General features: G+C 43.9%; 1 protein-coding gene across 2 annotated transcripts in view; it reads left to right on the top strand.

Annotated features, from left to right (window-relative positions):
* Positions 1–4,101: 4,101 nt before the first annotated feature.
* The window catches only part of CRMP1 (collapsin response mediator protein 1), a 126,728-nt gene continuing 117,089 nt past the window's right edge, over positions 4,102–13,740 (top strand). For both annotated transcript variants that reach the window (XM_029591239.1, XM_029591229.1), the window contains exon 1: positions 4,102–4,901. In XM_029591239.1, the coding sequence (XP_029447099.1) occupies positions 4,536–4,901 (366 nt within the window). In that variant the 5' untranslated portion in view covers positions 4,102–4,535. The remainder of the gene's footprint in view (positions 4,902–13,740) is intronic.

Here is a 13,740-nt window from a genome sequence, read left to right as displayed (position 1 = left end):
GGCAGGATCGCGATGGGATCCAGCGGGCGCCGGTGGGGCGAGAAGGGCCGCAGCCCAGACCTGGCGCCGAGAGATGAGAACAGACCTCTGTTAAGCAACCTACCTTGGAAATTATTATTGCAGAGGCTTTTCTTAATTATAATTTGCAAATAGGACATTTCCTATCTTTTATCCCTGCTTTCCCCTCCCTACCCTAGGAGACTGGTGGGTTATATCAGTTTATACCTGATCACACTAAACCCAGCAGGTGTAACTCCTCTGAGGATCTAAGGTCTCTACTTCAGATAGCCTTATTGGCCTGGGAAAAAATAGCAGGAGGGACCTCACTCAGAGCAGGAGATGACAAATGGCAAAGTATAAGTCCTTGTTCAGTGCAGCCTATTACAAATTCCATTCCCAAGAAATCTGTGATTTTGTAAAGTTGAAAACATCTGCTTTTTCCCTCACATATCAATTCCCAATTTCAGGGGCAGTTGGAAGCTTCCTCCCATAATGGTGGATATAATACTAGTAGGACTGAGCTAGATGATACAATTCAGTGTTCCATTTCACATATCTTAATCAAGATGTCTTGAGTAGAATTCTTACTTCTTCTACTATACTCTTAGTTCCCTTGTTGGCACCAGAATACCTTGATGATATTTCAAGTAGTTAACGCGGGATCAATGCCACTGTTCTCCTTCTCTTCTCTCTTCCTCTTCAGGGACATGGTTGGATGTCCCAGACTTCCTGCAATTGACAGTCTGAATACTTCTTGCAAGAGGAATTCAGATGACAAATAAAAACTAAGACCAGTCTCCAAATCTAAAACAAAAAAAAAAAGGAAGGATGAACAAAACTTCCTTCAAAGGAACTGTGAGGATAAAAATATGATTCCCAAACAAGAGGAAAGAATAGCAGCTTTTCCACTCTTTTCCGAGCCCAAACCTTAAGACATAAGGTCCAAGGATCTTCTTTCTTCAAAAAATGAAAGGAAAGAAAACAGGGGCAAAAGCAAAATACTCCTGCCTAGTCAAAAATGATGTTTCTGGTTTTATAGAAACAGAACATTAACACTACAGCAACCCACATGAGGGAGCTGTAAAACAAGGGTCGTGCCTGACCTCTACCTACATTGATGATTTATTCCTTTTATTAGAGACCCGATAGGGCACTATATAAACTGTTTATATGATTTTTTTTACGTTCTGTGAATTGTAACCATAAGCATTTTGAAACTTGTAAATATGTTTCAAGTACAATGTTACATTACATTTTTTTTAATAAAGCATTTGAGACCTTTAGGGAATGGAAATAAATAAATAAAACAGGAACTCTTTGGAAATTGTTTAAACTAGATGGATCTGCAAGAGGAGTCTTTATAGTTGGAAAAGAGGTAGGCCGAAGAAACACACCATTTATGTCACACAGCATGCCATGTGGTCTTTTGCATTACATTTCACCAGTTCATGTCTATTTCTTTACTTTCAGTATAATCATTAAGCACCAAGAGACTGATTTTCAAAAGGTTTAAGCTCCTAACTTGTGGAGTAAGGCTCCTATAAATCACCACATCCCTGGGCATGTGCCAATGTGCGCCCACACACTGCTTTGAAAGTTACCATCTTAGGTTTTGTCACCATCAGTTTAGCAATGGTTAAATGTTGGTTACCTCATAACAAGCTTGCAATAAATGTCAGCAAAACAGAGCTGATAATTCTGAGGAGATTTTTCATATCTGATTTTCCTACACAATTTACATTTGAAGGTTGTAATATTCCTGTCTTGACACAAGTACATAATCTAGGTGTAATTCTCGATACTGAATTATCAATGCAAGCCTATGTTTGAACTATAGTGAGGGCAGCATTTTTTTAAATGTTGGGTACTTTGCCAATCAAAATCACTCTTGCCACCCCATGATTTTTGAAATGTGCTGCAGGCTTTGATTCTTTGTGAGTTAGATTATTATAGCTCTGTTTATATTGGCCTTCCTGCAAACACTGTGCAGAACTTGGTGACTCGTATCTTGACTTGGACTAGTATCCAAGAGCACATTACTCCAGTTCTTCAACCCCATCCACTATTTCCATATCCACTGGAGGGTCAAATTTAAGATTGTTTTACTTAGTCATAAAACAATCAATTATACTTCCATATCATCATGAATTCTATTTTTATTTATTTATTTATTTATCACCCCTCATGTATGCTGTGTTCAACCCATCACAAACTTCTAGAGGTACGCTCATTGTGGTTTGCACATTTATGAGAAACTCACAAGTGTGCCTTTTCAGTTGCAGGTCCTCTCTGGAATTCTCTTCCTGAACAGTTTCATCTTTTAACTTGCACCAGTCAGTTAAAAAAAACTTCAGAAAGCTTTTTTTAATTAAAGCAAGTTTTCGAGCTTAAGAATTAATGTATTTGTCAGCTGAAACCTGCTGATTGGTGAAATCTTTATTTTGGCTGCATTTGTGACTGTTATTTTGAGGACTGGTTACTAGTTTCAGTAGTGCTGCTGATTTCTTGTTGATTGTCTGTTCTGTCTGAGACATGGCTCTAATCCTCATGACTTGATCTGGTAGGTTTTATCCATTTTCCATTTTGTGCATGTTTGACTTGTATCCTGCCATGAATAAAGGATGTGTGCGGGTTATACATTGCTCACCGATGTTTAAGTAATAAGGTCCATTTAACTGCTGTCCAGTTCCAATCCCACTGTGAATGGAGACTAAGGCAAAGTTTACTGAAATAGTGACATGTTGTTTAGACAGTGGTGGTCACATGCCTTTGGGAATTGAAGTCACCTCACTTACAAAATAATAGCCTTGACCTTTAGCCTTAGGCATTATATCACAATCTCGACAACATATGAATCCTCTCAGGAAATAGTTCATTGTTGTCCTCAAAAGCGGTTACAGTTTGTTGATTAGGTGATAAAGCAGTTCCTTTACCAATAAGCTATAATTGATGGTTCAGGATCGGTCGCCTAGGAGAGCCCCTAGCACCATGTTCAATGATAGTTACAAAGGCATTCAGCTAGTGCACTGAAACCAAAGCAGCCTGAGCAGTTAATTGATGTTTCTTTATGATGAAGCCTGACCCAAATATATACGACAATCTGGCAATATCTGAGCAAGGGACCTCAATAATCCCAAAAACTTGTATTTGACATCAATATTTAGCTTAATGAAATCTGCTAGTTTGTTGTTCTTAACAAATTGCAAGCTATCAATTAAATATTAGGTCTTAAAATACTAATTCCGTCATTGATCCGCAAGCAACAAATATATATAGTAATTGCTATGCCCTGTTATTCCCACCTTCTTTTACGATTCCTATCGAGTGCTCCACTCAGTTGAGGGAAGCTGGGCTGTGTCGGGTGCTGAAAGGACAGCTCCCAAGGGTTGCGCTTGCTCCTGCACACTATTGGGGCCACAGGGTGCACTCTCACGCCAGGGCCAAGGCTTATGATGATGCGCGGGTATTTCCAGCGCATCCTCTGTCCTCTTCGGCTTTCTCTTCCCTCCCCATCCCCTCGGTTTGGCAGAAGCCCTCCTCGCTGCCGGCTGCTTCCCCAGTCGCACAAGTTGCTTGCTGTTGGTCACGAGTGCCAATGGAATGAGCAGCCAGGCGCTTTTCACTTCCGTGTCAGCAGCTCGGCGTGTAAAAAAAATCCTTACCTCCTGCAGCCTCTGGACTCTCGCACGCGGCTTCTGTGCCCGGAAGGATCTCTCCCCTCCTTCCAGCCTCGCAGTTTATTCGTTCAGCCCGCTCCATCCTTTGTGTGCGCTGCAGACCCGGGGGAGGGAGGGGGACTCCAGCTGTTCTAACCGCTGGGATACTTTCCGGGGGGGGGAGACGTCTTCTAGGATTCTCCTGTGCACTTTACATTTCGGCTCCCTTGCAATTCACTTGTTTAGCAGGGGGAGGGGAAAAAAAGTTGCACTGCCAGATTTTGTTTCTGGCATTCGGTCTGCGGCAGGACTGAAGAGTGTCCGGACATCCGCAGAAGGACTCTTGCATATCTGCTTGACCCGCTCTAGTGGTTTTATCGTCCGGTCCGGAAAATCCTCCCAGACGCAGACCAGTGCTGCCCAGAGTCTCCCCTGCAGCGAGGCAGACGAAGGAGCTGCAGTATTAGAGAAAGAAGAGAACCGGGACAGATATATTTTTTTTTTTTTTGCGGGAGCAAAGACCCACCAGTGCCTTCCGGGAGTGACTTGTGCATTTTCTCTTTGGGATCGATGTTTTGTACTGGGGAGCTCATGCACCGTATTCCCATCCTAACCATCCAAACCATCGCCTGAATTGTGGCTCCCTTCCTACCTCTCAGTTTTTCCCGATTACTGCCATCTAGTTGATTTTATTGTGCGTTCTTTATTCCACGTTTTCGCAACAGCACGATTTTTATTATTATTATTATTTTTTTATTTGGATTGGGGGGGTTTCACCGAGCGAAAAGGCCACCGCTCTGCTGCATTTATTCAGGTTTTGTTTTTTTTTTGTTTTTAAATTTATTTTTATGGTTAGCAAATCGCGGTAGCGGGTGGAGAATGGCCGAGAGAAAGAGTTGCTGGAATAAAGAAGACGATCTGCCCGTCTACCTAGCCAGACCCGGAACCACAGCCCAGACCCCCCGAGTGAAGTACGGGGGGATGTTCGCCTCGGTGGAGGGGGCCTACGAGAACAAAACCATTGATTTCGACGCCTACAGCGTGGGGAAGAAAGGCTCCCGGACCCCCCGGAGCGGCAGCCGGCCCGACATGGACGGGGACACTTTCAGTGAGACGGCCAGTGATGTGAGTGAGATATCCGGCTCGGTCATCAGCTCCCCCGGGGAGAGGGAGGATAAGACCCCCGGAATCGAGATCAGATACCCGATGGGGAAGGAGCTGCTGCAGGGCCATAACAATGGGAAGGTAAAGAGGGAGGAGAGATGGGTGGAGGGGGAGGGGGGGGAATAAGGAGGAAATCATGCATCACTTTCCAGGGGAGATGCCGTTCGTGTCCCTTGGATGTGGTGCTTAGAGATGTTTTATGCTGAGTGCTAGTCGCCGACTGATTAATTCGTCTACGGCTGATCGCAGTTATACAATCCGGCTCATGACTGGTTTTGAAAGCATTATTCTGGTTTGCAAAAAAAAACAATAAAACGATGTTTCCCTTAGCATAGATTCAGTGGTTACCAGGTACCACCTGTATTAGGCCTTGAACCGATTTTTTTTTTTTTTTTTAAAGAGAGCTGGGAAGATGCTAATCCGGGTAGACGTTGCACGCAGTTGCTGGACTTCCCGGGGAGCATTTTCTAAGGCGCTCTTAATAACGCTCACCACACTGATGGGATAGCGCTGAAATGAAACCGAATGTTACATGTAGATAAATGTTGAGAGAAGCGCAGCATTCTCCTGATCTAACGAGGCAGTTGCTAGCGTTTCCTCCCGTTGCATAGGCAGATCAGGAAAGGTGGTGGTGGCGTTTGGTCTGGGAACTCCCCTGGCCTATGGCCCTCAATGCATTTCCTATGTCTGAAAATCCTGCAGTGGAAAAAATGCATTTCCTTGCTCTTAATCCATTTTATTCGCTTTGCGGTTTGATTGTCCTCACAAGACCCTAGCTAGATCGTGTGCAGATGCAGCACTACGGGAGCTGATGTCTGAGAAAGCTCCTCTGCTGCTTTTTGCACGTCCGCCAGATAATTTGCTGCTGAGCTAAGCGTTTGACAATGAGCTCCTTCTGCGGAATTTGTTCACCCCGCTTTCAATAGAGGCCAGCGATTTGCTGCCTTTTTTGGGGAGTCAGTGGAGCCAGGCAAAGCTAAATCAAGCTAAGTGCGCTTTTTTTTTGCAGGTCTACCTAATAAACTGAATTGGAAACCCAGCTGGGTTCAGTAATCGGCAAGCCCATAAGAAATCAATGGCAGCCGCATGCTGTCTCCCGAGCACGCAACTCAGACATAAATCAACCACTGCATTGCAACACTGTAGGTTTTTGTTCTGTTTTTTTTCCTACAGAATTCAAGCTATTGTAGGGTTTTTGTTCCTTTAGATGAGGCGCTCGCAGGACTTCACGATCTGTCCCTTACTGTATAAATTTACAGGATAAATACATTTACAGAGCCACGAAATATGCAGTGCAGTTTTAATTTTTTTTTAAACATTTCCACGTTTAAAACCGCATGTTTTGCTGCACGTTTAAAAACCGTTCATATGAATTATCGTTGGCATGAACACCACTATCACTTTGGGTTTACAATCAGTAGTTGGCAAAAGGTTTCGCTTTCAATGTAAAACCAGTACATTCTCAGCCTATGTCGTATTCAACATAACATGAGCAGATTAATTTGATCTTGGTATGTTGTATCCTTGCTCCCTTGCCGGCCTGGTGTATTGTGCTTTGCCAGTTATCGTAACTTTATTCCAGCTCTCTTGCGCCTGGAAAGTTACTTCTTAGAGGGACGAACACGAGGAAAGCCCATATTCTTCCCTTTTGCAGATGCTTAGATCTACCTCAAAAGATCATGTTCCTATGCAACAGAAAAAAAAAAGAGAGGTTTTAGTCAAGAAGCAGCAGGATGGAAGGGTGTTCCACTGGGAATAGATTTCAACCGGAGTGGAAACGCGGAAGGACCACGCCGATGCTTTAGTTTTCCATCTCTGTGAATGGTAGGGTGCCAACTAGTGCCAAGCGTCTGTAAAAGAGCATTGTCACAAGGCAGCGAAAGAGAGAAGAGCATCACATCAACCATCATACAGCAGGCAAAAGGGCAGGAATGCAACCTAAAAAACTTTAGTTGGAACTCAACATGCAAACTAACCCTGTACCTTGTGTAGTATTAAACCTAGAACCTAGAACCATTCCCTGATTCCTTTATCTCTGTTTTCCCTAAATAACCAGAATACAAATTTGAGTTTACAAAAGATGTGTGAAAATGATTCAATTGCCCTTGCCTTGCGCAGATAAAACATTGGAATATGTGTCCTCTTTCATGAATTCTCCCAAATTCAAGCCTTGCAGGTACCGTCTGAAGCGGACCTGACCTCTTTTTGTTTTAACCCATGCTCGGGTTGGGTAAGACAAAGCAGTGTGTCTCATAATATGCAGAACATGAACATTTGTAGTTAATAGATAATAATAATAATAATAAACAGATGCCAGGCTGTCAGGGGGTGGATGGGTGAAAGTGTAAAAACAACAAAAAAAAAAAGGACTTGTTCAAAATGATGAGGCGGAGCTGGTTGACAGGAGAGCAGCGCTGCGCTTCGATGACGTGGGCTGCGCCAGTGGAGATTCATTTGGTTTGAACGGGGAGGCCCCAGCCCGGGCTGCTGCCAGGAGCGGGGGAGGAAACGCTTCCTGGGGAAGAAGGCAAGGCAAAGGAGGAAGCTGCGCCCCAGACTGGCAGCAGCGCGCCGCCGCCGCCGCTAGGTGGCGCTCCGGCTAACCCTTCCCCCCCTCTCAGGGGAGGCACGTCCCTTGTTTTATTGCGGGCGATAAGGTGACAGCGTTTGGGGGTTTTTTTTACACCAGGATCCCATTGGAAAGGAAACTTATTCCCCTTCAGCATTTTATCACTTCATTGCCCTCAGCAGAACAGAACTATCCTATGTCAGTAGTGTTTTGTTTTGTTTCTTTTTGACCGTGCACTGCAGCAGCAGCAGCAACAAGAGCATGTCTTACCAGGGCAAGAAGAGCATCCCACACATCACGGTAAGCAAGATGTGTCTGGGCTGAGGGCAGGGAGGGAGGCTGCGTCCCAGCCCCGACTCTTTGTGGCAGTGATGGTGGGAAGGTTGAGCAAGGGAAGATTTACAGTGGACCGCGTCTAGGGGGCAGGAGAAAGCAGCGCCCCCCCCCCCCCCCACCAGCTCTGGTTGAAATGGGGGTGAGCAGGGGACACAGCGCGGTGTAAAAGCACAAATCGAAACCTGATCGATAGGGGCGTAGCTGGCATCCCAAAGCAAAGCTTGCATTCCCCCTTTGCCTGCACTTGAATTCCACATGGAAAACCATTTGCAGGCAGTGCACACTTGAGCGCGGTATAGCGGAATACTCGGAGAGGGTCTGCACGATGTATCACTTAGGCAATCCCCTCTCTCTTTGTATTGGTCCGATTGATGGGCGACGATTTTTCTTTCTTTCTTTTTTTTGTTTTCTAATCGACCTGTATGTTCTGCCGCGAATCTGTTTCTTTATGAAACCTTTTTACGTGTGAAGGATGGGGGACAGAGTTGCGGAAACCAAAAAAGGCTTCTGAAGAGCTTGAGGAGAACAAAAGAGGTGGTAGTATTTTTGTCTATTCCTGGTCGGTATTTTACAGGCAAAAATGATAAAGCCAGGCGATTTCTTCTGGAGGCGCCTGGCTGCAGAGAGAGAGAGAGGGAATGGGGTGCCAGATGGCTTAGAAACACGAATAATTCAACAATGAGACGAATTGTTAAAAAAAAAAAGAATCGGTAAGCGCCATGACAGAGGCAACACCTCTTTCCTACCCCGCCCCTCCCCTCCCCATTTTATAAATAGGGCAGCAGCAAAAATCCTTAATATACCAAATCAGAAGGTTAATGATAAATGAAGAATTCATGGTTGTCTGAATAGGGATCTTTTACAAAAGTAATCTTTCTTTTAACGTCCTGCCTGCCTGCCGTTTAAAACATTGCCTCCTAGGAAGGCATAAGGCACAGGCATACTGAAGGTTTAAAGGAGAAACCATAGATACTAAGGGCCTGATGATTTGTCCTGGTTTTTACACTAAAGCAGGGGAATTAAAAGGTCAATGAACACAAATAGGTATAAGGTGATACCTTTTTATTGACCTAACTGAATTTATTTCTTGACTACATTTTAGGAGTTACCACTTCCTTCCTCGAATCAAAACAAAATGAGCAGGATAAATTAGGCACCAGAGCCCACTAGCATTTTAGAGGTACTAGGCAGTTTTCTCATAGACACACAAAAAAAGGGAAAAATGGTATAGTACATCAGGCTCTTTCTTTAATGTGCTAAGCCTTTGTCATATTTCTTGGAGTCAGGAGGTTGAGAGCTACTCCATCTGCCACTAAAATAAGTCAAAATATTTATCAATGAATGCACAAAGTGGCTTTTCATGTCACATGAATAAGGCTGTGCCATCTGATGTACTGCAGCAGCAAACAGTGTCTAAGATCCGGGTTTGAAGGCGAAAAATCATATTAAATGCTCCTGTTTTTTAGTCTTGACTTTGTTGGTGATTTATAGAAGCTACTTTAATATGAAAGCACTGTCATGAACTAGGAATGGCAAGTTGGTTGTGTTTTGATGAACAACTCTAAACAAGAACAATATGTTGTGTTTTTTATTTACAGGGAAATATATTTTATTTAAAATACGGCATTCCTTGCACCAGCACAGGAACTTCAGAAAGGAGTGTGCTACATTTTATAGGCATCATCAATTTTTCATCCCCACCTGCTAGCTCCATGGAACAGAAAGCAGTTGGAAATATATCTTTTGTTGAACATAGGATGGATATTTATTAGGGGAAATCCATCACAGTTAACAGTACTATGGTGCAGATCACACCATACTTCAGTTCCTTCTTTTCTGAAGCTGGGGTGACTGCCTTGGCAGCATTTCTGACTCCTTAGAAAGTAGGGAGGCCCAAGCATCACTCTACACCAGCACCTACTGGCCAGCCTAAGGTCCTGGAGGGAACTGCCATCCATGTCCCTCTTCCAGTGGAGTGCTGCTGTGATGGCTGGCCAAAACAGGAGGGGAAGTGAAGATATAGAGAGAGGGCAACTTTCTTCTCCCCCATCCCTCTCCCCCCCTCCCCAAGGTGGCTGAAAATGAAGGCACCAGTTGCCTAAGAATTTCATTATTAGTAGAAGTGAGAGGGGTTGGGGTAGGATTCTGATATGGTGGAACCTCAAGGAGAAGGAGAAGTTTACTTGTTCACAGACATATGTTTGACCATCCAGATGGGTAAAGAAAGAAACAAAAAATACTTTTAAGTAATGTAAACAACACTTACAGCAATAGAGCAAGTCATGGAATACATGTTTAAAACTGAGAGGTGGTTTTTTTTTTTTTTTTTTTTTTTAGCATTGCATTGTATCCTGAGAGTTCAGTTGTGATGTGTGCTAACACAGATTATGCAAATATAAACATACTTAGAAAATGTCATCTGCTGAGGTCTTCACAAATGGAAATGCAGTATACTTGGCTTGTGTGAGAAATTAAAAAGGCAGTTTTGCTTCCAGCATGCATATTTGAACAGCCTGCCTAATAATGGCCACTGATACCATAAATTATATTGTTGTTGATCTCCTGCAGCCTTGTCTCCAAATGCCCAGAAGACCAGCACAAACCAGTGTTCAAAAAATATCAGCACATTTTATTGTTGACCCTGTTTCTCTCTTATTTTGTTTTTTATTCTTAAACCTTTATTTTTTTTCCTAATATTCTTTGGTTTGTTAATTTTTTTCTTAGAAAAGAGATTTGTATATTTTATGATCATTTTATTTTCTATTTAAAAATAGCTGTGTTGTGAGGCTGTTTGGCATAAGGCAAGAATTTGAATTTAGTAGGGTACTAAAATATTTGAGATGGAGTGGAGGAGAAGCTGAGATAAGATTAGGGTATTCTGTATATGAGGTGAGGCGGGGCACTAGAAAGAGGGGAAATGGAGTGACTGAGTGGTACAAAAACCCTGCAGGAAGGAATAAAGCTGGAATATATAGGAAGAGTCATAAATTGCCAGGAATTCTGCCACCATGCTCATCATCCCACTATCTTGTGCATTTCCAAAACTTGGCTACCTCTGTTTAGACTTTAGATTGCATAAAGTTAAGTATACAGTCCAGTTAGATGACTGCAACAGTAGAGTGATGGTCTTATTACAATTTATAACTTAACTATGGTGAACCTTCTCTGAAGCTGAGGTCATGAATCTTTCCCTATATACTTCTAATATCCAGAGCTGTGTAACTCTACCATTTCAGCAAAAAGTGAGCATTCCCTGTAACTGTCAGAAGTTCTACCCACACTGATATTCCATTTTATATATCCATTCACCAGAAAGACCTTATCAAGATATGGTTCACAATTATATATTCCACCATGAAATTTTAGAAGAAGTAGAGGCTGCAAAACGTGCTGCTTGTTTATTGGCATCTCTGACTGGGCAGTTGAAAATACATTAATGTTTGTTCAGCTTGAGGTTGAGATTCCACTGGCAATCACTCCCTAATGACTACCCATGATGCAGAAGCATGGAACATGACAGCAAGCAATGACTGTAAGGCCCATCTTGGGGATGTGCATTTGTTTTGAACGTATGCGCAATCCGCAACGGATAGGTCCCTATGCGTTTTGTGGGTTCACAAAACGCATGGCGAACCCCCATGAATGAAACATATCATTACCGAATTTACCCCCACTGTGTTAGGAATCTGCTCCTCCAGGGAGGAGGAGGAGTTAGCAATCTGTTAGGAACTGTGAAAAATCTGCTATGCTGTTGGGTGGAGCAAGCAGATGGTAGTAGCAATCTGTTATGAATTGCTCCTCCAGAGGGGAGGAGTTAGTAATCTGTTGAATATGTCTCCTGTGAAGGAGGAGTTAGCAATCTGATATGGAACTGGATCCTGTGGAAGGAGGAGTAAGCAAACTGTTATGCTACGTGGGCGGAGTAAGCAATCTGGAATGGATCTGCTAGGGAGTAGCCATCTGATATGCTCGGCTCCTGTAGAGGGAGTAAATAACAATCTGTTATCAGTGGCGTGCTTGGAGAGGGCACTCAGCTGTAGTAGAATGTAGAATGGTGGATACTTGGGCCGATGGCAGATGACAGCGCCCCCAGGAGAATATCCTGAGAGGGACCACCGGCTAGGCTTGGGTATGGAGACAGACACAGATAATTCTTTTATTAGACAGGTTAGTAGAACTACCAGAGGTGGCAGTAGTGAGCTGATATGCCCAGCAGGGCTGAAGTCCCTCAGATACTGGAACCACGATCCCAGGGTTGCTGAGCTGTAGAGAAACTATAGATAGTAAGTAGACAGGGTATGCTGTATACATAGCCAGTACTTAGATGATAACTCACATAAGGTCTTGAGGAAGCTCAGTAGCTGGAAAGGGTTAGGCCCTCAAGGAGAGAGAACCTGGTTCCAGGGAAAGTTCTGAGAGAGCGATGGTAACTCACAATTGTCTGTATCTGTGATAGCTTCTAGGCAGTAGAGAATCTTCAGTATATTCAGGAACATGAGCCCTCAAGGAGCGAGTATCGGTTCCTATATGTAATCTGAAATAGTAACTCACAAATGACTGTACCTGTGATATCTTCTAGACAGTAGAGAATCTTCAGAGTGTTTAGGAACATGGGTCTTCGAGGAGCGAGTACCGGTTCCTATCAGTAATCTGAAATAGTAACTCACAATGTCTGTATCTGCGATAGCTTCCAGGCAATAGAGAATCTTCAGAATGTTTAGGAACATGGGCCCTCGAGGAGCGAGTACCGGTTCCTGTCTGCAATCTGAAATAGAGAAAAGAGAGCGAGGCCCCCGAGGAGTGGGTACCCCTGGTAAGTCCAAGGAGGCAGAGCAGCTTAGAGAGAAGCGGGTCCAGATGAATCCCCACAATCAATCCTTGCTAACTCAGATCGTTAGCAAATACTGAGACCTTTTATATTGGAAGCGGATGACGTCATCTCTGGGGACACCCCTGAGGTTCTTGCCCTTGCTGGTACATCAATGGGAGCACGCGTGCACCCTTCGTCATCAGGAACATGGCGGATCCGCAGCATCGTGCCGGTCCGGGGATGCCGGAGGGAGACAGCATGGAGACGCCATGGCAGCAAACGTCCATCAGACCCGGAGGGAGTCGCCACAGAGGTAGAGAGGCAGAGGTGAGGGCGTCGAGCAGCAACGGACGCAACACACTGGCAGCCGATGGCCCAAGTGCAGGAGATCACTCCTGGACCCCTGCTGGACCACCAGGGGCTTTTGGAAAGTCTTGGGGGGGGGGGTCAGGAGGGGGGGGGGGTTGTAGTTAATTAAATTTAAAGGGTTGGGATGGGGGTTTTTTTTGTTTTTCCAACTTTAATGGAAAACAAATACCAAATGTAACTAATGGACGAATCGGGTTTCCCCCTATGAAAACGGATGCAATGGATTTGGGTCCCAGCGCAATGAATACCGAATAGCAACATATATTTTCCCTCTGCACATCCCTAGCCCATCTAGTCTGCCCAAGCTGTCTTCCTATTGCAATGTGGTAGTCCCTGTTTGATATTTGGCTATACCCTCAGCTGCCCACCAAGCTTTCTTAAATTTTCTTACTGGTTTTGCACCCACAGCTCTCATTGGGAGACTGTTTTATGTATCCACCACCCTTCTATGTTTTACCAGTAATCCTGAAACATTGTACCAGTACTGTAGCAATTTTGTTATATTAAGGTTAATATTCAGTTCCACTTATCTAGATAAGTAGCCACCAGTTAGCCAGATAACTACTTATCTGTCTAAGTTGCCTGGTGGGCAGGACAGGGGTGTAACAGGGAAGAGCTACTTAAACAGCTAACTTACAGGGTCATTCATCAAAATGTGTTATGGCATTATCACAAGCATTATGGCCCTAACGCCTGCAATAACGCCATAATGCATGTGATATTTATCGCAATGTGCAGCACGAATGCAAATTTTTTAAATTTATTCAAAGGGGCAGGATTGGGGAGGGGTTTGGGCAGGATCAATGAAAATGAGGAGCATTATTGCACTGTCATAA

This window comes from Rhinatrema bivittatum, chromosome 1 (assembly GCF_901001135.1).
Source record: "Rhinatrema bivittatum chromosome 1, aRhiBiv1.1, whole genome shotgun sequence".
NCBI lineage: Eukaryota > Metazoa > Chordata > Amphibia > Gymnophiona > Rhinatrematidae > Rhinatrema > Rhinatrema bivittatum.
The sequence above is the reverse complement of the archived record's forward strand: the minus strand, read 5'-3'. Positions and strand labels throughout refer to the sequence as shown.